General features: G+C 59.0%; 1 protein-coding gene across 11 annotated transcripts in view; it reads right to left on the bottom strand.

Moving 5' to 3' along the window:
• BAHCC1 (BAH domain and coiled-coil containing 1) overlaps window positions 1-22,728 on the bottom strand; it is a 67,184-nt gene that overhangs the window by 6,059 nt on the left and 38,397 nt on the right. For 6 of the 11 annotated variants that reach the window (XR_010726283.1, XR_010726285.1, XR_010726284.1 and 3 more), the window contains exons 4-26: window positions 22,115-22,237; window positions 17,558-19,315; window positions 17,276-17,390; window positions 16,751-16,956; window positions 16,412-16,570; window positions 15,996-16,192; window positions 15,522-15,855; window positions 13,578-14,417; window positions 10,046-10,245; window positions 9,775-9,914; window positions 9,191-9,319; window positions 6,861-6,978; window positions 5,531-5,808; window positions 4,601-4,779; window positions 4,209-4,510; window positions 3,837-3,944; window positions 3,594-3,759; window positions 3,391-3,505; window positions 3,198-3,273; window positions 2,971-3,079; window positions 2,167-2,286; window positions 1,838-2,017; window positions 562-1,745 (exon numbers count right to left, since the gene is read on the bottom strand). Coding sequence is in view for 8 of the 11 variants with exons in the window: in XM_066237698.1 (XP_066093795.1) it covers window positions 562-1,745; window positions 1,838-2,017; window positions 2,167-2,286; window positions 2,971-3,079; window positions 3,198-3,273; window positions 3,391-3,505; window positions 3,594-3,759; window positions 3,837-3,944; window positions 4,209-4,510; window positions 4,601-4,779; window positions 5,531-5,808; window positions 6,861-6,978; window positions 9,191-9,319; window positions 9,775-9,914; window positions 10,046-10,245; window positions 13,578-14,417; window positions 15,522-15,855; window positions 15,996-16,192; window positions 16,412-16,570; window positions 16,751-16,956; window positions 17,276-17,390; window positions 17,558-19,315; window positions 22,115-22,237 (7,136 nt within the window). In the remaining 3 variants the exon portion in view is untranslated. The remainder of the gene's footprint in view (window positions 1-561; window positions 1,746-1,837; window positions 2,018-2,166; window positions 2,287-2,970; window positions 3,080-3,197; window positions 3,274-3,390; window positions 3,506-3,593; window positions 3,760-3,836; window positions 3,945-4,208; window positions 4,511-4,600; window positions 4,780-5,530; window positions 5,809-6,860; window positions 6,979-9,190; window positions 9,320-9,774; window positions 9,915-10,045; window positions 10,246-13,577; window positions 14,418-15,521; window positions 15,856-15,995; window positions 16,193-16,411; window positions 16,571-16,750; window positions 16,957-17,275; window positions 17,391-17,557; window positions 19,316-22,114; window positions 22,238-22,728) is intronic. The other 5 variants (XM_066237704.1, XM_066237702.1, XM_066237705.1 and 2 more) reach the window with 5 other exon arrangements.

Genomic DNA, 22,728 nt, shown 5'->3' with positions numbered 1-22,728 from the left:
GGTCAGTCACATCGGGTTATGCCCTGCATGCCAGTTATGACGTCAGGACTGTAAGTAACTCTAGAGGGCACTGGCTCTGAGGGCAGGGAGGCCTGAAATGTGTGAGATGTTCACAACAGTGCAGTTCACAAGAGCAACACGGTGAACAACAACGTGTCTACCCGCAGTGCATTAGCAAAGAGGGGCATGTGTGTCTGTGTGTTGGTGTTCCCACAACCCTCCCCAGGCTGGCCGTGCGGTATATCAGCATGGAAAGGGTGCTGGGAGCACTTCCAGCTTGGAGTGGTGGAGGGCCCGTGGTGGGGGCTGCAGGGTGAGATCTGCACAACAGCACACAGGGTGTATGCTGAGGTGCTGTCATTTCCATGATCATTCAGGCAGAAGCAAAGACTTGGAGGGAGAATGACCACCGCAGGCACTGGCCTTGTTGGATTATGGTGGGTGTTTGTTCTTCCCTTGAGTTTCCTAATTTTTAATTGAAACTGATTAATCTGAAAAGGAGAGATGGGGGGTGCCGAGGAGCAGAAGCATGGTGCCAAGTTGCCCATGGGGCCCACCTACCTGTGTGGGGCTCCCTGACCACTTCCAGAGCTGCCGGGCAGGCAGGAAGGCTGAGATCTTTGGCCGGTTTTCCACAGATGGCAGCTGCTGCCTCCGCGAACCGTCTTTGGCTTTGGAGAAGCTCAGGGTCTCTTTGCGCTTGAGCTTGGATTTGCTGCTGCTGGAGCCTGTGCCCGTGCTCCCACCTTCCACGGTGGCCCTGGAGAGGAAGCAGCGCTGGGCATGCGCATGGGGGCCACCCTCCTTGGAGCGCAGGGCCTCCGGCTGGGCCAGAAGGGTGGGCACAGGGTGGGTGAGGCAGGTCTGCAGCAGCAGGGATGGGTCCTCGTCATCCGAACTGTAGGAAGAGCCCTCATCGTCTGAGGAGCAGAGGCTGGAGGTGGAGAGGGAGCCCGAGGAGGAGGAGGTGGACGAACCAGAGGATGAGGAGGACACAGACAGGCGGGCAAGGAAGCGGGAGGGCACACTAGGTGCCAGCCCAGGCCCGTCTTCCTCCTCATCCGAGTAGGAGCTGTGGCAGTCGCTGTCACAGGGCAGGGGGTACTCAGCCTGGCCTGCAAACTTGCGCAGCGCCAGCCCCATGGACAATGAGTGGACGGGCGCCCGTCCCTTCCTGTCCTTACCCACGAGGGCTGGGTGTGCATAGCTGGGGCTGGGCAGGGAGCGTCCCAGCTTGGGCCCCAGGTCCTTGTCGCCCATGAGCAGAGCCTTGCAGTTCTTGTTCTTGGGAGAGGTCACACCCTCGTGGTCCAGCTTGACCAGGAACTCTCCACCTGCCCGCCGCCGCCCGCCCTTCTCCGACTCGGCCCGCTCTGCCTTCTTGGCCCGCAGCAGCTTGTGGGTGCCCCCAGGTAGGCCTGGCCCAGCACCCCCTACAAAGGGTGTATAGGAGTTAGCCAGGCTGCTGAAGGAGTCAGCGCGGAAGCCATTGCCGAACACAGGCGCAGCCATGCTGTGCACAGGGAACAGTGCCTCACGAGACCGCAGCTTCTTGGTGCTGCCGTTGATCTGGAAGAGGTTCTGCAGCAGGCCCGGCCCCTTGCTGCCTGCTGTCAGCGCCACTGCCTTGCGCTTGGTCTGTGCTACCGCTGACCAGCTCAGCAGTGGGCTGCCCCGGCGGCCCAGGAAGTGGTCTGAGGCCCCTGCGGGGGGCTTGGCACCAGAGGTTAGGAGCTCCACTTTGCCTGGGGAGGGGCAGGGAGAGTCAGAGGTGCCACCCGACTTCCAACCCCCAGGGCGCCTCCCCACCTGAGTTCACCAGCAGTCCCCTGAGTACCAGCTTTGTCTTTGCTGATGGATTTCTTTCCAGGGGTCTTTGAGGCTTCGGGGCTGTCCTGCAGCACCTTGGGGGACAGGCTGGGGGTGGTGGGCTCACTGGAGGGGGGGGCCTTGCAGGAAGCTTTCTTGGTCCTGCGGCAGCTACTGGACACCAGCAGGGCTGGTGAGGGCTCTGTGCCTGCAGAGTAGACGAGGGGCCTCAGTGCTGTGCTACCAGGCTGACCGCTTCCCTTTGCCCCTCCTTGGAATCCTGTCTGGCCCAAAGGAGGCCCAGCCCAGCTCCAGCCACAGGGCTGACCCAGGCAGGCAGGGCCCAACCCAGCTCACACTGAATCTTGAAGTCTGGAGGTAGCAGCCTGATGTTGGAGACTGCAATGTGGCCTGTGTCCCCATCATCGAACTCCACCACCACGGAATCCAGATTCTCCTCCTCGTCGCTGGAGTTGCCTGGGGATGGGGCCTACCTGAGCACACAGCCCTGGGCTCAGGGCCCATGGGGCTCTCCCTGGTGCCTGGGAGGAGGATAGGATGGGCTCCCGGGTGCCTGACAAATGACACTGAGACCATTCTGCTCCCTGATCACATTTGACCTTGAAGCTGCCAGGACAGCTGACAGCACCCCCCTCTGCCTTCTGCAGCACATGGCTGGAGTGTCACTATTATCTCCATCCATCATCTCCATGCTAGGACATACATGCAAAGATGCGGGTGACTTCTCCCCATGCATATTTGCAAACATCACTGGCCAAGGCCTGCCTGGACACACTGTACCTGCCCACCTGTCCACCCACCTGTCAGACCCCTGGGGCCTTACAATTCCTACCTGGGGAGTCAAGATTCACCCCAGGGGAGCTGTACCCATGTGACCAGTTCATGACCTCAAGGATCAGGGCTCTGGCTCCCCTCCCCTGTAGCCTCTGGACAGCTGGAGCCCCCCCCCCCCCCGCCCCCAAGTACTTCCTCGCCTTTTCCTGCTGACCAGGAAGCTGGTCTTATTGCCTGTTGTTCTGGCCCCACGCTAGTTTGAGAAGCAGGGTCTCCTCCCCAGCACTCTGGGGGGAGGGCCTCCTGCCTGCAGCTTGCTGAGGAAAGGTCTGACTGGCCTTGTTGGGGGCTTTGGCTGTGGCTTACCTTGAACCACGTTGCCTGGATATAGGCAACGGGACTTCTGGCTCCAGTAGGCACAGACCCTTGTGCCAGGTGGGAGGTACCGGCTGGACTGTGGCCGGACATCGAGAACCTATGGGTACAGCCGGAGTCAGGAACATGAGCAGGTGGGCAGGCTATGAGGCACCCTGGAGAGGGTGGGTGCAGCCAGGCCCACTTCCCCAGGTGGGGCCAAGCAAGTGTCTTCTCACCGCCTCCTGCAACAGCTGCTCCAGAGAGTAGATCCTCTGCCGGTTGCCCCTCTCGCCTTCGATGATGATGCTGTAGCTAAGGGGCAAAGGGGGAGGGGCGTGAGATGGGCCTGTGGATCCATGTCCATGGCCTGGGCCAAAGTTGCACAGCCCTACCATGGTGAGTCCCACCCTGCCCACACCCTGGCCTCACATGTCAGGGGGCTGCAGGGTCCTGACACTGCCTGCATACAGCAGACTGTCCTCCTTGGGGATGAGTACGGGCAGCCCGTCCTGCAGATCCTCCTTGTGGATGGTACATGAACGTGCTGGGGGGACAGGGGTATCAGAGCCTGGCCTCCACCTGCCCATTGTCCCCCACCCCCAGATCCTCAGCACCTCCTCCCAGCCGCTTACCCAGGGCAGCGCTCTGCTCTGTGCTCAGGGGACCACTGGCCTCCTTCACCTCCTCCTCGTCTTCCTCCTCCTCCGAGAAGCTGTTGCTGTCACTGCTGTCATCAAACTCGAAGTCATCCTCCACAGTGAAGCTCTCCAGCAACCGGGTCACTGCCCGGCCCTTGCCCTGGGGGGCCAGAGGGGTCAGCTCCCTGGGGCGGGAAGGGCCTCCACTGGGTGCCAGGGGTGGGGTGGGGATGCTACCTGCTTGCTGACAGCTTTGCTTGTCATTCTGCCTGCCTTCTTTCCCTTCCCCAGGATGGCCTTGGCATTGCGGGGTGACAGAGCAATGGACAGGGCCCCGTTCTTGCGCTGTTGAGGGGTGGGAAGGGACTGTGGTGATAGTGGCACCAGATTTGCCACCCATAGCCAGCTGAGAGTGTGGCACAGACAGACCCAGGTGCAGGGTGGGGTACAGGCACAGAGAGTGAGGGCCCTGGAGGCCTTTCCCACTTGGCATTTATCCCACTGGCCCAGCACCCTGGGTGCCCAAGGACCCTCGGGTGCCCACTGACCATGGGGTGACCAATGATTCTAAGGCACCCACTGATTGTGGGGGTGCCTGCTGGTGCTCACCCGTAGTCCTGGCTGGAGCACTGTGCTCTTGCGCGTGGCCCTCTTGAGGCGCTCGCTAGCTAAATGGCCGCCCTCCTCTCGGCAGGTGAAGGCCTGGGAAGGGCTAAAGAGGGCATCCCTACTGGGGGTGGCCCCTGACTCTGCTTGCAGGCCACCTTTGGCTTTGCACTTGGCTTTCTTCTTGCCAGGAGCTCCTGAGGGCTTGTGCACAGGGGCCTGCTCCAGCTTGGTGCCCACCTTGGTCTTCACTGTCCGTCTTTTGATCTTGACCTCACTCTCAGGGCTGGATAGGCGGCAGGCCCCTGTGGGAGGGAGTGGGGGCTGTTGCAAGGGTCCCAGCTGCCAATGACTCCACTGCCAGGCTACCCCAGCCGCCCTTGCTGCCTGGTCACCTAGCAAGCCCTGCCGCTCCTTCTTCTTCTTGGCTTTCTGGTTGGCCTCCATCTTGACCACAGAGGAGGGTGAGGGCCCCAGCATGGCCACACCGGCCCCAGCATGCAGCGCCAGCCTGGGCTCCTTGGGGGGTACTTCTGTCCTCAAGATGCCCTCACAGTTCTCGCTGTCATAGCCACTGCCTGGGGGGAGGAAAGGTCCAGGTGATGAGCGTCATAGCAGCACCATTTTAGGGTGGAGTCAGGGGAGCTGACTGTTCGTGTGTGTGGATATATTGGGGGGCAGTGAGTGGAACCTTGTCACTGTCATCCTTGGGGTTGCTTTGGGGAGAAGGCACCTGGGCCAGGTGTCCAGGTGAGGGTGTGTGGACAGGTATGGGGAGGGTGACACCTCTCTGCCCTTCATTCCCTGCCTCCATTTTTCCCTTAGGCCCTGGGTAGTGGGGCACAAACGCTGCAGGGTAGGGGATCCCCTTCCTAAGAAGCCTTTCCCCCTTCTGCCCCTCCTGCAGGTCACCATCGCTTCCTGCTTCCTCTCCCTTTGTTCTTTCTCAGGGGGCAGGGCTGATGGGGAGGAAGTCTGTTTTTCCAGGTTTCTGTTTCTGGACATGTTTGCTGGGGGCCAGATAACCCCTCCAGGTCAGCCTGGCCGGATGGACATTGCAGGGAGGGTGGCTGGAACCCATAGAATGGCTATTTTTAGCCCCTTTCCAGGATGCATCCATCAGGCACTTCTTCCTTCCCTTGGCCCTCCATGTGGGGGTGGGGCACAGACAGCTGCTGGCTCTGCCCTGGGGAGGGGGTCTCCTTCTCCAGCCTGCGCCCACCAGAGTCCTCCCTGGTGACTGGCAGCTGGTCCAGCCCCTGCCCACCCTCTCCCATGAGTAACCATAGCCCAGAGGTCCTGGTTGTGGTGTCCAGATCAAAGACTTGCCTGCCTCATGTGCCGTAGCCATTGCTGGCTGAGCCGGGAACTTGCGTGTCTCCCTGCCACCATCACCACCATCAGACTGTGAGTGTCTGGCTGCCCCAGACACCTTGGTGCTCTTGGCTCGGGACAGCTTCTTCCGCACGCGCCCGCCTGGGAATGGGCTGAGGCCAGCAGGCAGCCCCTTGCTCTTAACCTTTGGCTTCAGCTGAACAACCTTGTGGGCCACTGTGGACGCCAGCTCTCCCTGACCACGGCTTTTCTTGCACTGGGCTTTCTCCTGAAAACGGAGGTGGCAGTTCTACTCATCGGCCCAACTCGAACCACAGCCCTGGCTTCCCCTGACATTCTCAGCTCAGAAGGTGGCACATCCCCAGGCCTTGCCCCCCTGAGGGGCTGAGAGAGCATCTGGTCCAGGGCCCAAGCCCTGCCCCATATTCTACTCTACTGTCCTACCCCAACCCCTTCTCCCCTACTGCCCATACTACTTGGGCTGGGGGATGGAGGCCAAGGGCCCAGAAATCTGTGTGTCTCCGGGGCTGAGGGGCCAGATTCATTCTTTGGGAGGGCTGGGCAAAGTGGCAAAATGCTCAGATGTACCTGTGCCTCCTAGGACCTTGGAACAGGGAGGGCTTATGCCCTCACCTGCCTCGCCTACACACACCAGCTGTATGCATACAACGTGGGGACTGTGTGGGCTCTCACTCCCGGGAAGTCTGTAACCACGACACCCTGGGTTCCTCTCCTGGTGGAGTGGGCTAAGGGTGCATATACAGTGGTCCCTTGTCTATCACAGGGGTTAGGTTCCAGAACCCCCTGTGATAGGTAAAAATTCACGAAGTAGCAGCCTTATATTTATTTTATTATTTATATATATCTTAAGGCTTTATAAACCCTCCCCACACTCTTGGAAACCTTTCCCACACTGTTATTAACCTTTCCCACATTTATTTTGCTTATTTTACTGCAAAAATAATTAAAATAATAAATATATTAAAATGCCTATATACTGCAAAATCCCGCAATATAGCAAAAAATCCGTGATACAAAATTAGATATATACAATTTAAAAATTTGCAATACAGTGAGACCACAAAAAGTGAGTGGCAATATAGCAAGTAGTGCATATACCATGGAGCATAACTAGCTGAGTCACCCTGCAGGTTCAGGGGCCGTCTCTGCTGAGAGGGACACCATACTGGCCAGGCCTTAGTGTGCTCATCTGTGCACTGGGGTCCCAGCTGGGTAACGGCTGGGGCCAGCCTGGCCCCTGCTGCCTGGTGTCTGACCCCCCCACACCTTGAGCCCAAGGCCAGGTTGGTGCGGACTCACCAAAGCGCCAGGCTGAAGGCCCACGTAGATGTCCTTCTCCAGGCAGCTTCGCTTCTTCGTGGGCTCCGCACTGCCCCTCAGCTCAGTGCACAGCAGGCTCAGGCTGGACTGCACTACCCTGGGGGAATGGGGAGCAGGTGGGCATGGGCCAGATGCAGGCACACCTGGGCACCTGGTCCTTGTCCCCCTCACATTCCCTGTGGTGGCAGCCATGATGGGTCCCATGGTAGAGCTGCATGTCTGGGCTCCTTGCCCCTGTGAGGGTCCCATGTCTTTCTCGGCCAAAGCTCTTCAGGGCACAGAGAACTGCTGGGGGTCCAGACTGAGACTGGGCTGAGCACCCCTGGGCACCTGCCTCCTCACCAGTCCCTTCTGCCTGCTAACTAGGGAGGGGCAGGCAGCACAGTGCTCACTGCCAGGGCCCTGTGGGCAGCTGGGCCACTGTGTGAGTAGGGCCCTAGCCTCAATCTCTCCACCTGGAAAATGGGGACCGTGACAGTTGTGCCTCTTATCAAAGCTGAGGCCTGTGGCAAGCATATGGTCCAGCTGCTAGGACAAAGGTCCTAGGTGAGGCTCTGAAAATGGGGTCCACTCCCCACATCTCTGTCACTGCCAAGAAGAATGGGGGGCAACAGCCACAAAAACTTGTGCCCAGGCTCTGCTTCCCAGCCCCCAGGGACCCCCACTGCTAGGCTCAGACCCGAGAGATTTGTCCTCTGCCCTCAATTCTAGGTCTTGAGGGAGGGTACTTCACTACCCATTTCCCAGATGGGGCCTGGGAAGATGCTGACACCAAGCCTCAGTTTCCCCAAACCCCACAGGTGAGGCTGGAAGCTTTGCTGCCTGTCCTTTGCCGGGGGGAGGTAGAGACTGGGCCATTCACCTTCCCCTCCGCCACCCATATCATAGTAATTGAAATGAGCCACAGATGGGGCTGAGGGTCTAGGCAGGGCCCTGGCCTTGTGTGGCCTGTTGCTGCCTTTTACCTTTCTGCCTAAAGCGGGCAGGGCAGGAAGCTGCAGCCACGCTCAGCTCCAAGACCCCAGCCCTCCCACTTCCTGCCTGGGCCCAACTGCCAGCAGCCACCACAGAGCAGGGCCCTGCAGTGGAATGAAGAGTGGGCATGAGGTAGCCCCAGTTCTCGGGAAGAGTGGGCCCTGGACTTGGTTTCTTTCCCAGTGCTGAGGCCACTGCTACAGGGGCCTGGCTTCTCAGGTCAGAGGAGAAGAAGGTGGCGCAATGTGAGCCCCAGAACGGGGCTGCCAGGGCTGGGGGCTTGGTGCCAAGCGGGCTACAGTGCAGCACAGGGTGACCTCTCCAGGAATCCCAGACAGGGCCCCTAGTCAGCAGCCCCCATAGCAATGGCTGGTTCTCAAAGGAAGACCCCTGGAGCCCCTTGCTGGGCGACACCTGGGCAGGGAAGAGGGACTACTAGGAGGCTTCCAGACATATGGTGCATCCTCTCTACCTCCTGGAGCAAAGGCAAACTCCCCCTCCCTGTAACCTTCCCTGCATTTGCTAATGTTTTGTGACATAAAGCCCTGAGATTAATTTTTTGCCTCTGTCTTAATTGAAGGGACCATTTAGTGCCGATTTAACTATTATTACCAAATCATCAGGATTGATGCAGCGTGTGCACACGTACGCCAATCGTTTGGAGGGGCTCGGAGGATTTATGCAAATGGGCCTGCCGGGAGAGGCAATTTGTAGCAGAGAAGGACAATTATACCAGGCCCAGAAGTGCGGCAACGACTGCATCGGGCGGGTAATGGATAATAACATCGTGCAGCAGCCGTGAGCAGCACAGCAGCGTGACCGACGACTTTATACAGTGCAGATAAAGAGGCTTTTATGCATGGCCGCCCTGCAATTGAGGGGCCCAGACAGGCAGGGGCACCGGTGGGGGCAATGCCAGGCCAGGTGTACAAGCTGGTGTGGCTGTGCTCCAGACCCTCCATGGCTCCTGGAGGAGAGGGGTCCAGGGTAGGCTGAGTGCTAACAGCGGGCAGAGGGAGGGGATTCTGCTGGGCTCAGTCCGCTGGACATGGGCTGCTGCCTGGAGTCCAGGAGGGAAGTGCTGGGTATACAGAATCCAGAGAGACCAGACTCCACTGTGTGCCCACCGGCCTGAGGTGCCCCATGGTCAGAGGCGGATTTAACGGCAGGTGCACTGGGCGTGCACCCTGGGCCCCCACTTCTGAAGGGCCCCGCAAAACCCCAACTTTACACTTTTTTCTAATATAAGGGGCCCAATATTTTCTTCTGCACCCAGGGCCTCAACCAACCTTAATCTGCCTCTGCCTATGGTGACCCACGCACCCAGAACTTACTTGACTTTCTTGACGTCTCCCCTGGGCATCTGGACCCCAGGACGCAGGGTGGGCAGCAAGCTGGAATATTTTCGTTTCCTTGGCCGGCCTGGCCCTCGCCTTGCTGGGCTCCGTGAGTTCTCATCTCTCCTGATGGCCACGGGAGGGGGTGGTCAGAGGCTTACACCCCTGCTGGTTCCCTGATGGGATCCAGTGTGGGGAGGGAGGCTTTGCTAAGACCTGGCCTTGGGAGCCTGGCCCTGATATAGAGGGCAAGGTTGGGTCAGGGTCCCCACTACCCCCAACACCCTCACCGCCCAGTCCCAGAGTCCTGCACACACTGGTCAGGGAGGTCTACCACTCCTGCTACCACTGCCCCCAGAAAGCCCTCCTTCCACTTCTGCCCACTGCTGGGCATCCCCTCACCGGCACACCCCTCCACCCCTGACTTGGTTTTTCTGCTAGGTGAATGACTCCCAGACCCCAACTCAGTGCAGCACACATGGGTCAACACTTGCCCACGAGGCAGTGAACCTGGGCTGGGGTGTACCAAATCCATGGCCCCCCAAGGCCCAGCCTGCCCCACCCTGCAGCCTGGGCCATACTCATGGTCATGCCTGCGTTGCAGGCGGGCCAGCTCCCGCTGCTTCTCCTTGTACCGCCTCTGCAGCTCTGCCAGCTGCACACGCATCTCCACCTCCTGTGTGTCCAGCCGGTCAATGGTGGCCTTCAGCCGGCATACCTGCTGGGCAGAGACACAGGGGTTGTGAGTCACAATGGCCCCATTATGGGGCAGGCAGGTGGCCAGACTGAATGCTCAGAGGCCCTCCTGGGTCATGGCAGTGGGCAATAGGGTGACCAGGGCACCACACTCACAGGCTTGGTCTTGGGGGTCCAGGTGTCCTTGCGCTGGAGGATCTGCATTCGAGGGGTGAGTGTAGGAACCCTGCAGGGGTTGGCAGCAGAGGGCTGGGCCAAGGAGACAGGGCTGTCCAGGCCAGCCGCCTCTACCAGAGACCAGGCTGAGGCCAGCGTGGCCAGGCGCTGCAGGTTGAAGGTCAGCACGTCTTCCTCCTCTACAGTGAACACAGGGGTAAGCATGTGTGCACGGGTGGCGGGCACATACTACCCCTCCGACAGGCTCCTGACAGAAGCCTGCTTCTCAGCACAGCCCAGAACTCCCGGGTCTGCCTGGCTCCCTGAGGTGTGAGGACCAAGGACAAGGTGAGGCGGCCAGGAGCAGCAGGACGTGCACCCAGCAGGTGCCTTTCTGGGGCTGGGATGAGTCCCTTGGTTACTGTGGGTCAGACTAGTTGGGGTGGCACAAGCCCTTGTGGTAGAGCTCAGACCATTTAGACCATTTAGGAAAGGCTTGTGACCGTTATGCTTCTAGCAGAAATTGCCTGTGTGTACAGCACTCCTGGAATCGTGAAAACCTGGGGTGTCACAGCCGTTGTGGGGTAAAGAGGGTTGGCCAGGCGCAGGGCCAAAGCCAAACCAGTGTCACTCAGGGAAGAGAACTGAAGCAGAGACTCAGGACCCAGGTGCAACCACAGAGGGGCTGAAGGCAGAGATGGGGGTCTTCATGCACAGGCAGGCAGACCCCATGAGGAGCTACAGCTGGGAAGGAGCTCTGTGGGTTAGACAGAAGGGTCAGTGGACAGTTGTGATTTCCAGAACATACTGCTGGATCCACTCCCCAAGAGAACCTGGGAACAGCTACACCCCAATTTCAATGAGCACACCTAAAACCCACACCTTTCTCCTAATTCCATCCTCAGAGGAAAGGATCCTGGTTCCTCCATTTCTTGGAGAAATGGTTGATTCCAGGAACAGGGAGGTACGGGGCTGGCCAAGGACACAGGAAGTGCTAAGAATGAGGAGGGCAACATGGGACAGCCACAGGGCTGATTTGATCATGAAATACAATAGTGACACAGATTGTTACAGAGAATAAAAACCCACAAGTCACAATGACATGAATAAATGAAAGAATGTTTGCAAATATTACACTTTTTCAAAGAACCTCCTTATTCAAAGTTATCACCTTATTCAAAGTAATAAGGAGATAACTTATTAACTCAGAAGGGGTACTGCCTGATTCCCAACACCACTGTGTTAGTGCCATAAAGGTGACCCATTCTCTGTGATGGAACTAAGCCAGAAGCTCAAAACTCTGGACATCAGTTCTGGGCTAAGGTCATGGGAGACGCTCAGCCCAGAGGTGGCTGCTGGGTGCATTGTGTCCTGGGAATGAAGGGCTGAGGGGGCTGTCCCTCCCCCAGTAGGTGGGGCAGGGCTCTCTGCAAGCCCCATTTCAGCTAAAATTTCCACCGGGTCCCCCTTCTCTTGGGGTCACTGTCATTGTCAGGAAGCCCCTCTGCTTCTCCCCTCTCCTCACTCAGTCCTCTGTGAGCCTCCCTTCCACTCCTCAGGCTAAGCCTGACACCCCATAGTTCCTTGGATGAACCTATGGAGAGAGGCACTCCAAACAACACCCTGAACAGCTCAGTAATGTCCAGGGGCTGTGGGGAGAGACAATGACAACAACATTCCAAGGTTGTGTGTGGGCAGTTGGCAGCCCACAGGGCTGGGTTGTCCGGGCAGCCTGCAGGCTCCATGACACAGATGATGGTGAAGGCAAGGGTGATTGGTGTGGCAGGGAGGTTTGGCCTGCAGGGAGGGCAGGTAAGCAGGGCAGTTCACAGGGAGCACTGAGCTCCCTGGACTTGAGCCCAGGCGGGTGAAGGCGGGTGGTGGTGGGGTGGGGGGCAGGGCCAGCCCCAGCCCCCGCCTAGGAACAAACAATCTGGGGCTATGGAAGCTGCGGGCACCTTATCTTTCCCAAACTGGTTAGTTTGTCACCCCACTCCCCGAGGGCCCCCATCTGGCCTTTCACCCATTGCTCTGGCAGGCCTGGGGTTTTATGGGTCCCCTCCTGGGGAAGAGGAGGCAGGAGGCCCTGTTGACCCTCTGGATTTTTTTTATGCCTCCATTTCTGCTCCTCATCTTGCTCGGCTCTCCCCCACCCTGTCTTCTCCCACTTTCCCTCTGTGAGTCCTACTGTTCTGATGGAGAATGCAGCTCATCTCCTGATTAGTTTCAGGCAAAGCAGTCACTGCACTTGTAGAGAATGGTAGTGAAGCCCAGGCTGTGTTGAGCAGCCACTTAACTGGGACAGAGGGAGGATGGGCGCCTGGGGGGCCGGGAGGGAAAGATGGGGTGAAGATCCAGAGGTGGCAGCTCACTGGGTCCACACACCCTGGTGATGGCAGCACTGCGCCTGGGTGGCAGCTGCACCGCCCACACAGGGACACGTGGTCTACATGTGAGCATTCATTCACTGGAATGGGCACCAGTCCAGCAGGCATTCACATGCAGAGACCGGGTGGCCACACACGGCGTCCAACATCTGCTAGGCACACCCTCGCACCAGCCACACTCACACAGTGGGTCCCGTGGCTCGAGCTCTGGGCCCAGAGCCCTCTGCCTCACCCTACAGCTCCAAGCCCCAAGCTAGGTCCTCTTGGGGGTCCACCCGACAGAGGCTCCCTGGCTTACTCCACTCAGCACAGCGGTGGGCCCTGTGCAGGGGACACAGGAGTGACACAATGGCCTTTGGAGAAATTAACTTTATAGGAACATTTACTTTATCTCCATGTGGTACAAAAGGCTCCAGCGGCTGGCAGGGGCAGTAGAAGCTTTATGCTTCAGGAAAAGAAGCCAGCAGACTCAGGACTTGGTCAGGCTCTTTCTATATCAACACAGTACAACACCTGGCTGGAGGCTCCCTTTGGAGTGGGGAGGAGGGCTTCTCTTGGCGTTAGTAAGGAGGGCCGTCTAAGGTTCTCTCGGACAAAGCAGGGACCTGACCCACAGGCTCCATATCTCAGCACCAGCCCCTCCTTTCTTCCCGTCTGCATAAGGTATATGTCCTCCCTTCATGGGAGGGAGCCATGAAGCCTGAGGGGATGGAAGGTTAGGGTTGGAAGCTGTTAGAGGAGACATAAGCTTTCCCCCCTTTCCTGCTGCAAGGGCTCAGTCCAGACACCTCGTCCCTGCACTTCTTCCACAGGCCTTGGCATCCGTGTATAAAATGGGGACAAGCTTGAGCCCCCTTCAAGGTGTCACGAACACCCATTGCAACAGGGTACTGGCTGGAGGGGCTTTCTTTGATGTTGCCATCAGGGCGCAGTGCTGGCCCTGAGGACCCTGCTCCCATAGACCAGTTGGTAGCCAGGGCTTGGGGTGACATAAGGTGGGCACACCTGCCTCTGGTTTCCAGTGGGTGGAGAGGCAACTGTGAGGACACACTGTAGGGCCTGCTGTCTGGTCAGCTGACCCTGATCCCATGCCCGAAGGTCCAGCTCCTAGGGCCCCAGAGGGATGGGGCAGCGGCAGTGCTCACCTTGCAGGACTGACTCGTTCCTCTGTGGCTGAATGTCCAGGTCGGCCAGCTCGCTGAGCAGGGCAATGCCGTGGATCCCTGAGCTATAGGGCAGGGGGGCTGTGCTGGGTGGCCCAGGGATAGTAGGGGGCTGAGGATTCAGAGAGCTGATGCCATGCAAGTCCCCTAGGTTGATGGTGGCTGCCACCAGGGTGTCCAGGCCTAGCACCACCCTTGGCAGGTGGCTGTTGTCAGAAGTTGACCTCCAGTCCTCTTTCTCCTCTTCTTCCTCTAGCTCGTCCTCCTTGAACTTGGTCTCCTCCTCTGGCCCTGCCTTCCCAGGGGCCTGCCATTTGCTTTGTTCAGCATGGTCCAGGGCTTGGGGGCTCCCTGCCTGCTGCTCCAGGGCCTGAAGACTGGTCCCCAATGAGGACCTTTGCTCCCCCTCCCCTCTCCCTTTCTCCATGGTCCTCTCTTCTTGGACCCCTCCCTGAGTAGAATTAACTGGGACAGTGACTTCAGGGTCCCCTCCCTGAAGGAGGGCCCCACATCGCAGTTCCTGTAGCCCCTCCAGTGAGCTGGGGTCTGCTGCCTTCCCTGGAGGACCCCTCTCGGGAGGGTGGGGGATGGCAGCAAGGTCCTGGGTGGCCTCCCTGGCTCCTGAGGGCAGCCCAGGCTCCTCCAGGCTCTGGGGGCTTTGGCAGGATGGCTCCCCAGGCACAAGCATCCTTGCTGGCTCAGGTTGGGCCCTGAGGGCAAGGGTTTGCATAGTTTTGGGGTCCGAGAGGTCAGATGAGTGCACATTGGGGGGCAGGGAGAAGCCCGAGCTGGCTGAGGGGCACATGTGTCCAGGAGGCATGTCTGCAAAAGAGGGGTATCATGAGGAGAGAGCAGTTGAGAAAGGCTGGCCTCAGCACTGATGGGGTGAGAGGGTGGCCTTGAACCCCTCAGACTCATACCTGGGAGGGACAGTCCCCAGTCAGCCTTCTGCCTGCAGAGCAGGTGAGGCAGAAATGGGGACATGTTATGTTGGGGGGCAGCAGGGGAGCACCGGATGCAGAAGGGAGGTCACCGGGGCCAGGATAGTGTGAGCCCCCAGCTCCTGCTGTACCCTAGTGGTTCGCGGGGGTCCCTGGGGGTGCCATCTCTGGCATGGTACAGTGTGGCTAACCAGAAAAAAGGGGGAGGTTTAAAACAAGACACTTGAAGCAGGGCTTTCCCTGAACCAGAACAAGCAGGCAGCCTGTTGGAGGCATTACGCCCCATTGACTGCAATAAAAGGGGGGAGGTGAAAGCCAAAGAAAACCCCAACAAACTCTGGCTCAGAGTTGGCTCAGTCTCCTTATTGTGGAATTGAGACAGCTTTTATGTTTGCCACACGAGTTTCCAGTGTAAACTTATAGCCTAATTCAAGAGAACGAAATAGCTCTGGGGTGCTGGCAGGCCAGGGGCAGGCAGGGGGTGGGGAGATGAGTCGCAAGGCTGAGGCTGGGCCAGAACCCTCCACTATGGGCAGGCGGCACTCCTTGCCTCGGTGCCAAGTGGCAGCACCTCTGGCCTCTACAGACATCCGGGCACAAGCTCCTGAATCTAGCTTTGAGGCTGGGGACAGGTCCTGCAGCTGCTGCCCAGTAGCCTTGCTGCTATCCCCAGCAGGCCAGGAACTTGATCATTACCAAGGCCCCAGTTCTGGCCGTATGTTGGGCCTGACCCTTGTCCTGCCCCACCTGCCAGGGGCTTTATTACGGAGATGATAGGGACCCTGAGTGCTCCTTCTATGGCTCACCCAGGATTGTGGAAAGGGAGGAAGAGAGCAGGGGCCAGGCGACATTGCCCTCACCCTTACAGGGAACCTGTTAGGTGAAGGCACTCCTGCAGCTGCCAAGCCAGGCAGCACCCCAATGCAGCTCTGTTCATCCAGGAGGGGTGAGAGGCCTCAGAGCAGAGTGGGGGGGGCAATCTCACCTGGTTCCAACGTGCTGAGGTTGGTTCCGGCCCGCTGACCCTCCCCACTCCTGTCCTTGGTGCTGAGCAGCTGGGAGCCAGGCCCAGGACTGCCAGTGGGGCAGATGGATAAAGTGCACGGGGCACCAGGACGTGATGGTGGTGGTGTGGGGCAGCTGGCATGGGGCTTTGGGGTAGGAGAGTGACAGCAGGGTGACAGTGTGGTGGGGCCTGTGGTAGTGGGGAAGGGGGTGCCCTTGGTCGTGGGGGTTAAGGCAACTGGCTTGTGGGTAGACTTCAGGGCCTTCTCCTGGGTGGGCTCCTCCAGCTCCAGGTGGTGGTCCTCGGGCTTCCGCTGTTGGGTAGGGGGAAAGGCTCAGCCTGGCTCGGACCCCTGCTCATGGTATTAGGTTAGGGGGAGAGTGCCATGGGGATCTGGGGCCAGACCAGGCTGTGGCAAAAAGGGAGCAGTGTCCTGGGTCTCAAAGGTGGTACCTGGAACTGGGTGGGCCGCTGTTGTGGCTGCTGCAGCTGCTGTGGCTGGTGTTGGTGCTGCAGGGCGTAGAGTTCCTGTTGCCGCAGGAACTGGGACCGTGAGTACATGGGGAGCTGGCCTGGGTGCTGCATGTGGGAGGCAGGGCCCCGGCTCCCATACATGGGAGGCCACAGAGAGGCCTGGTCCATGACATCAGCTGTGGGCAGGGCCAGAGCAACCATCAGCCCCAGCAACAATGGGGTGCTGAGCTGTGTTCGCAGCCACTCAAGCTGTCCTTCTCCACCCCTGGCCTCCAGCTTACCCACCTCACACCTGCCAGTCAAGTGCCTGCCCCGCTGCCACATAGGCTGCTCCCTTCCTCAGACCCACTGCCCACATCCCCACATGCAAACAGCCTGGCACAGAATACCCTTACCAAGCGCATGAGGGGCGGTGTGGGGTGTGGGCTCCGAGGGCAGGATAACTAGCTGTGCGGGGGTGTCCTGGGAAAGGGGGAACACTGAAGGCATGGAGCCAGGAACAGAGGCAGGGAAGCCAGGGGCCAGGTTCTGGTGCAGGGCAGGGTGCCCAAGGCCTGGGGAGACAGGCACAGCAGTCAGGCAGTGTAGGGCAAGCAGCAGGGACCACAGTTCTGGTCAAGGGCCACATTGCTCTCAGGCCCCCACACCAGGCATACAGGGTGAGCCCCAGACCAGCCCTACCCACCAAGCATGACCAGCTGCCCTGTGTCCCCTGCTGGCCTCGGAACACTGACCATAGGAATGTCCCCCCATCCACAAGGAAGGGCTGCGGGTGCGGGGCAGCCAGGAGGGGTGGGCAGGGTGGTGGTGGGGGGCTGGGTCCCCTCCCAGTTGGCCGCTCTGCAGGGAAGAGCCACCAGCGATCATAAGATGAGGGGCCAGGTCTCTGGGGCAGCTGCCTGATGGATGGATCCGGGTGAATTCCACGAGGTCCTTGTCCCTGCACATCATAGGGTGGGTGGGGGCTCAGTACAGGTGCTGGCCACTCATCCTCCTCCCCCACCCGACTCCATAGCTATCAACCTCAGAGGGAGCAGGGGGTGGGGAGAGCTCAGGCTCGGTGTCAGGGGCCTCCGTCCCAGCAGGAGCCCTGTCAGCAGAGGGGGAGTTAGCAGAGCTCCCCTAATACAGGCAGAAGCCTCGTCAAGGCCTGGGGTGGGTGCACAGCCCTGCTCCTGATGGACCACCAAACCCGACGCCAGCCACTTTAGCCCTGAGGTGTGGCCCGGACCCCATTGACGGCTGCGGCCTGTGCTTACTGCAGCAGCAGCTCCCGGCTGGCCAGCCCCAGGCGGTCCTCACACAGGCGCACCCTCTCCTCTTCAGCCTCCAAGTCCAGCACATGGGTGGAGCGGGGCCCACCACCAGCTGCACCTTCAGAGATTGGGGAGGTAGAACCAAGGACCTTCAGGGTCTGTGAGGGTGGGGCCCATCAGGACTGAAGATGTGAGAGAGCCCAGGGTCCCTGGAGCCTTGGGAGGGTGGACAAGGGAAGGTCAGCAACACACCCCATGTGTCCTTCCCTGGGACAGGGCCCATACCTTTGAAGGTGGGAGCTGCCCGGCCCTGCCGCATGGTGTTGGCGCCGTAGGCTGTCTCTGGCCGGCTCACTGTGTCCTTCTGCCGTGCCAAGGCCACTGCAATGCCCACAGGTGGCTGCCGCACCTCTCCATCGCCATGTGGAGCTTCCTGCTCCCGGCTTCGGGCACAGTCGGGCCTCTCTACCTCATTGGGGGCCTGGCCTGGGCCCTTGGTGGCTAGGAACTTCACATCCTGCTGGGCACAGCTGGCCTTGAGACCACCCAGGCCCACAAAGGGTGCCTTCTGGCTGACGACCAGTGCCTGGTTACTGTACTTAAGCAGGTTCTTCATGGCCGAGACCTCACTGGGCGGGGTGGGAAGGTCCTGAGGCAGCAGGGCTGCCTGCTGGAGGCTGCCGCCAAAGGGATCCAGGTAGGCACCACCCTTGCGCTCTTCGCCAATGGCCATGGCAGAGCTCTGGCCTGACTGGACACTCCATGAGGGCAGCTGGGGCCCACCATAGCCCAAAGATGCCAGCTCCAGGGACTTGCGCTTGGCCTCGGCTCTGCTGCCCCCTGGCTCCATTTCGGGGGTCACCAAATGCTGCTGATGCCGGATCCGAGCCACCTTCTGGGCCCCGGAGGGACCTGTGGGGGCCTCCTTGCTGGCGATTTTGTCTAAAGTGCAGCAGGCCTGGGTGACCTTCCCGCCCAGAGGGTCTTGGTGACTTGGCCGGACACAGTCCTGGGAGGGGGCAGGCAACTCAAAGTAGTTGGTTTTGTCCAGGCCCCCTGTGGGGAGCCTGGGGAAAGAGGCCTCAGGGCCTGCATTGTGGAGATACTCCAGGCCCTTTAACCTAGGGTTGAGGGCCGCCTCGAAGCTCGAGGGCCGCCGTTCGCCCTTGCCCTCAGCCTTCAGGTGGGTATAAGAGACCCCGTAGGGCACAGCATGGTCAGGTGCCAAAGCCACATCCAGGTGCCGGTCTTTGCCATCACCTGCCATAGCACAGGCCTCAGTCACCTGGAAGGAGCGGCTCTTGTCAGCCAGGTGTCCCACAGAAGGCACGAAGGTGGGCCCACTAGCCTTCAGGTCCCGGGAGCCTTTGTCCTGCAGCGGGCAGAGTCTGTCGGGGCTGGCATGCAGCTGCAGGCAGGGGAAGGAGCCAGCAGCTGTGCTGAGGGGCGGGGGTGGCCCAGCGGGCAGGCTGGATGGCACTGTATAGGACACAGAGTGGTGCAGCACCTGTCGCCGTTCCACGCACTCGCTAAAGGCCTGCCCGGACTCTGCAGGCCCCACCGCCTCCTTGGTGCAGTGTCCTGAGGCTGCCACGCCCACACTGGGCCGCACCAGCACACTGCCTACACAGCTAGCCAGTGCGGCCTTGCCCATCTCACCGTTGAGCACCTTGGAGTTGAGGAGGCAGGAGGCAAGGTGCTTGGGGTGGCCCTCACACGGGCCCCTGGACGTGATGTTCTCTTTGCAGGGGCCGTCAGCCGGCAGGGACAGCACCCGCTTGTGGTGCTCTTTGCCACTGTCCTCCTCTGCCACCAGCCGATCCTTGCCCTCTGCCGCCTTGCTGGCCTTCTCCTTGCCCAGCTCTTTGCCCATGAGGAAGCGGTCAAACTCCTTGGCACCCTTCTGCAGGGAGTTGGCCTCGCCCTGGTCATGACTGCAGGAGCCGATGGGGTTGCCGGGGGCAGCTCGGGCCACACTGGGGAAGTTGTGGTTGGTGGGCAGCAGTGTGGGCTGGGGAGGCAGGTTGCGCAGGTAGAAGTTATCTGTGTGCAGAGAGAACCAAGGTCAAGGAGAAGCAGGGCTGGCGGGCTCAGGGCGACCCACCAGACACGCGTTCCTGGTGCCTCCCATTGCCACTGGCAGTGACCCAGGATTGTTGTCTGAAGAAGGCTTAACATTGTAAAACAGACATAACATAGAATTTACCACTTTAGCCATTTAAAAACTTTTTTCCATTTATTTGAGAAAGAGAGAAGCATTGACTTGTTGTTCCACTTAGTTATTCCATTTAGTTGTGCACTCATTGGCTGCTTCTCATATGTGCCCTGACTAGGGATCAAACCTACAGTCTCAGCGTGCCAGGATGACACTCTTATCTACTGATCCACCTGGCCAGGGCTACCACTTTAACCGTTTAAGTGCCCAGATCAGTGACATTAAGCACATTCACATTGTTGTGCATCTGTCACCACCATCCATCTCCAGAACTTGTTCATCCTCCCAAACCGAAGCTCTATCCCATTAAACACTAACTCCCCAACCTCCTGGAAGGGTTAGACTTATCATCAGCCCCTCAGGAGATGGGCAATGAAGATGTACTCCCTGCCGCCCAGCTTAGTGCCCATGGGGATTAAAGGGGAAGGGCGGGAGCAGTTGGAGCCAGTGGGTGAGGTCTGGAGCCTCAGGCATCTTTCCCCCACACACATGATGCAGGGGACCACTCTTTAAGAATAGCCATTAGAGCCTGACCAGGCGGTGGCGCAGTGGATAGAGCATCGGACTGGGATGCAGAGGACCCAGGTTCAAGACCCCGAGGTTGCCAGCTTGAGTGCGGGCTCACCTGGTTTGAGCAAGGCTCACCAGCTTGGACCCAAGGTCGCTGGCTCCAGCAAGGGGTTGCTCGGTCTCCTGAAGGCCCGCGGTCAACGCACATGTGAGAAAGCAATCAATGAACAACTAAGGTGTTGCAACGCACAATGAAAAACTAATAATTGATGCTTCTCATCTCTCTCCGTTCCTGTCTGTCTGTCCCTGTCTATCCTTCTCTCTGACTTACTCTCTGTCTCTGTAAAAAATAAATAAATAAATAAAATTTAAAAAAAATAGCCATTAGAACGCTGAAGCTAAGGAATCTACTTAGCTTGATGGTTAAGTGGACGGCAGCGCATGTGGCAAGTGGCATTATGTGGCACTGTGCTGGGATGCCTAGCCACGTGGAGAGTTGTGTGAGAGCCTGCTGCAGGCGGGATCGTGCCCTATGGAGGGCCAAGTACCTGACTCTTACTAGCCCCTGTGAGTGCTAAGTCTCTGGAGGAAATAAGCCTGGGAGAGGTGCGTGTCTGAGGCTAAGCTTGATGTGGAGACCCAGCTCGTCTCCCTCCTGAACACCCTGCAAGGCCCCCAGCTCCTCCTCATCGCAACTGTGGGTACTTCCAGCTGGTGGGCTAGGGTGATCACTGAAGGGAGACAGGAAAGTGGTCCCAGCTGGCTCTCCCCACCTCTAGCCCACTATCAGCTTTCAATATCCCTGGTAGCACTGAAACCATCCATTCTGGTGGGCGGTGGGTGTACCCCCGGCTCCCTGTGCTGGGCTATAACCTGATGGCCAGCCTGGGCCTTCGTCCTGAAGCAAAGCATTCCTGCCTAGACCATACTCTCCACGTGAAACCCCAAACCAGCCCTGGGCACACCCAGTGCTTTCCAGGTACTGTGTCTGGGAGCCTTGGGGCCCTCTTTGGCTCTCTCCGTACCCAGCTGGGGTGGTAGACAAGGCAGTGAGGATGGCCTGGAGCCCTGAGAGAAAGCAGACAAGGGGGAATCAAAGAATCATTTGGAACTTGTAAAGCGGTCCTCAGTTGTGTAAATTCCTTGTCAATTTCCTGCTAATTAAAATAAGGGTGGCCTGGGCAAAACCTAATTAGCTGTGTTTCCAAAACGAACCTGTTCCTGGGTGGGGTTCCATCCCAACACTGCGAAAGCCCAGAGGCCACCAGGGCCCAGTGCCCAGAGGCTTGGTTTCACTGGTTGGTTTTCTGGGGCTGGAACCACTTGCTTGCTCCTGACAAATGCTATAAAAATAGCTGCACAGGCTGGGCTGATGTGGGAGTTTGGGGGACTCAGCTCGCTGTCTGTGGGAGGCTGTCCTCTGGGCAGCACAGCATCCAGCATCCAGCATCTGTGCATCCCCTGGGTGGGGTGGGGAGCTTTCTTCAACCTGTCTGCTGGCAGGTTCTTCTCTGTAACAATCCCAGCTGGCCAGCCCTGGGCTGGTTCAAGATCAAGGCTTTCTGCTGCCTGGCCAGGCACAAAGATGCCAGGATACTTCTGGGAAGGTCCTCTAGTCCCTCTGCATGGAGGCTGAATGCACCCCTCCTCTCTGATTTGCTCCTCTGCAGGTGCACCTCCTCCCACAGCCTTGGTCATGAATATTCACTGAGATAGGAAATTTAGGCTTCTCCATCATCCCTACCTGAACACCCTCCCTCTGAGCTGCCCCGGGACTCCTGGGCGGTGGGGGGTAGGTGCAGGGCAAGGCGAGGTGCTGAGGGAACTGAATGCCCCCCACCCCTTGGGTGGAGGTTATTTGAGAGGCTTCCTTCCGCCTGAGCCTTGAGAGCTCCAGACAGGGTGGCTGTGTCTCAGTGTGCTTGCCTGACCCCATGGAACCTGCTGCTTGCCCGAGGTACTGGGATCCAGAGTTTAAATCCTCCAGGGGCCTGAAAAGAAGGCCCACCCTCCTCCAGATTCAGAGGGGTGGGTCCACCAGCCCCATCCTGCCATTCCAGGATGCCCTGTGCCCCAGGCCCTGCACAGCCCCTGGAGACCCCCATGCAAGCACTTGCCTTTTTGGGTTCCATAGAAACGATGTTGTCCATAGAGAACGTTGCTGTTTCCATGGTGATCCAAGTGGCTCATGGGTAGGAACGTGGATGCCAGACTCCCCGAAAATCTGGGGTACCCTGGAGCTAGACAGGCAAGGGGACCAGCTGTAGAGGCACCTCCAGGCCATGGCTAACTCCCACCCTGACCCCAAGGAGGTGAGAGCTGGTGAGAGCCAGCAAGCAGCCTGCCCATGGGAAATCAACCCATCAATACATCATATTAACTCTGACTCCAGTAATACCATCCCTCTGTGCAGCTCAAACTGAATTGCTGATGGGTTAGAGTAAGGGGAGGGTGGCATGGGGGTCCCCATAACTTTCCCAGTGGTACTCAGTAGCGCGGAGCTCAAGGCAGCTCCACCAAAGGGGCTCTGGGAGGAAGGGGATGCAGTGGACACAGGCCTTTCCAGCATGGGCCACACTCTCACCCAGAGGTGCCCAGGCCAGACATTGCCTCAGCCAGTACCCCACCTGGGGCTGGCATGGGTGGGCTATGGCAAGCATTCACTTTGCTGGGGGCTGTAGGTCCTAGGCTCTCCACCAGCCAGGCCTCCTCTGCACTCTGAGATCTGTAC

This window comes from Saccopteryx bilineata, chromosome 6 (assembly GCF_036850765.1).
Source record: "Saccopteryx bilineata isolate mSacBil1 chromosome 6, mSacBil1_pri_phased_curated, whole genome shotgun sequence".
In the NCBI taxonomy this organism is placed as follows: Eukaryota; Metazoa; Chordata; class Mammalia; order Chiroptera; family Emballonuridae; genus Saccopteryx; species Saccopteryx bilineata.
This window is presented reverse-complemented; position numbering and strand designations above follow the sequence as displayed.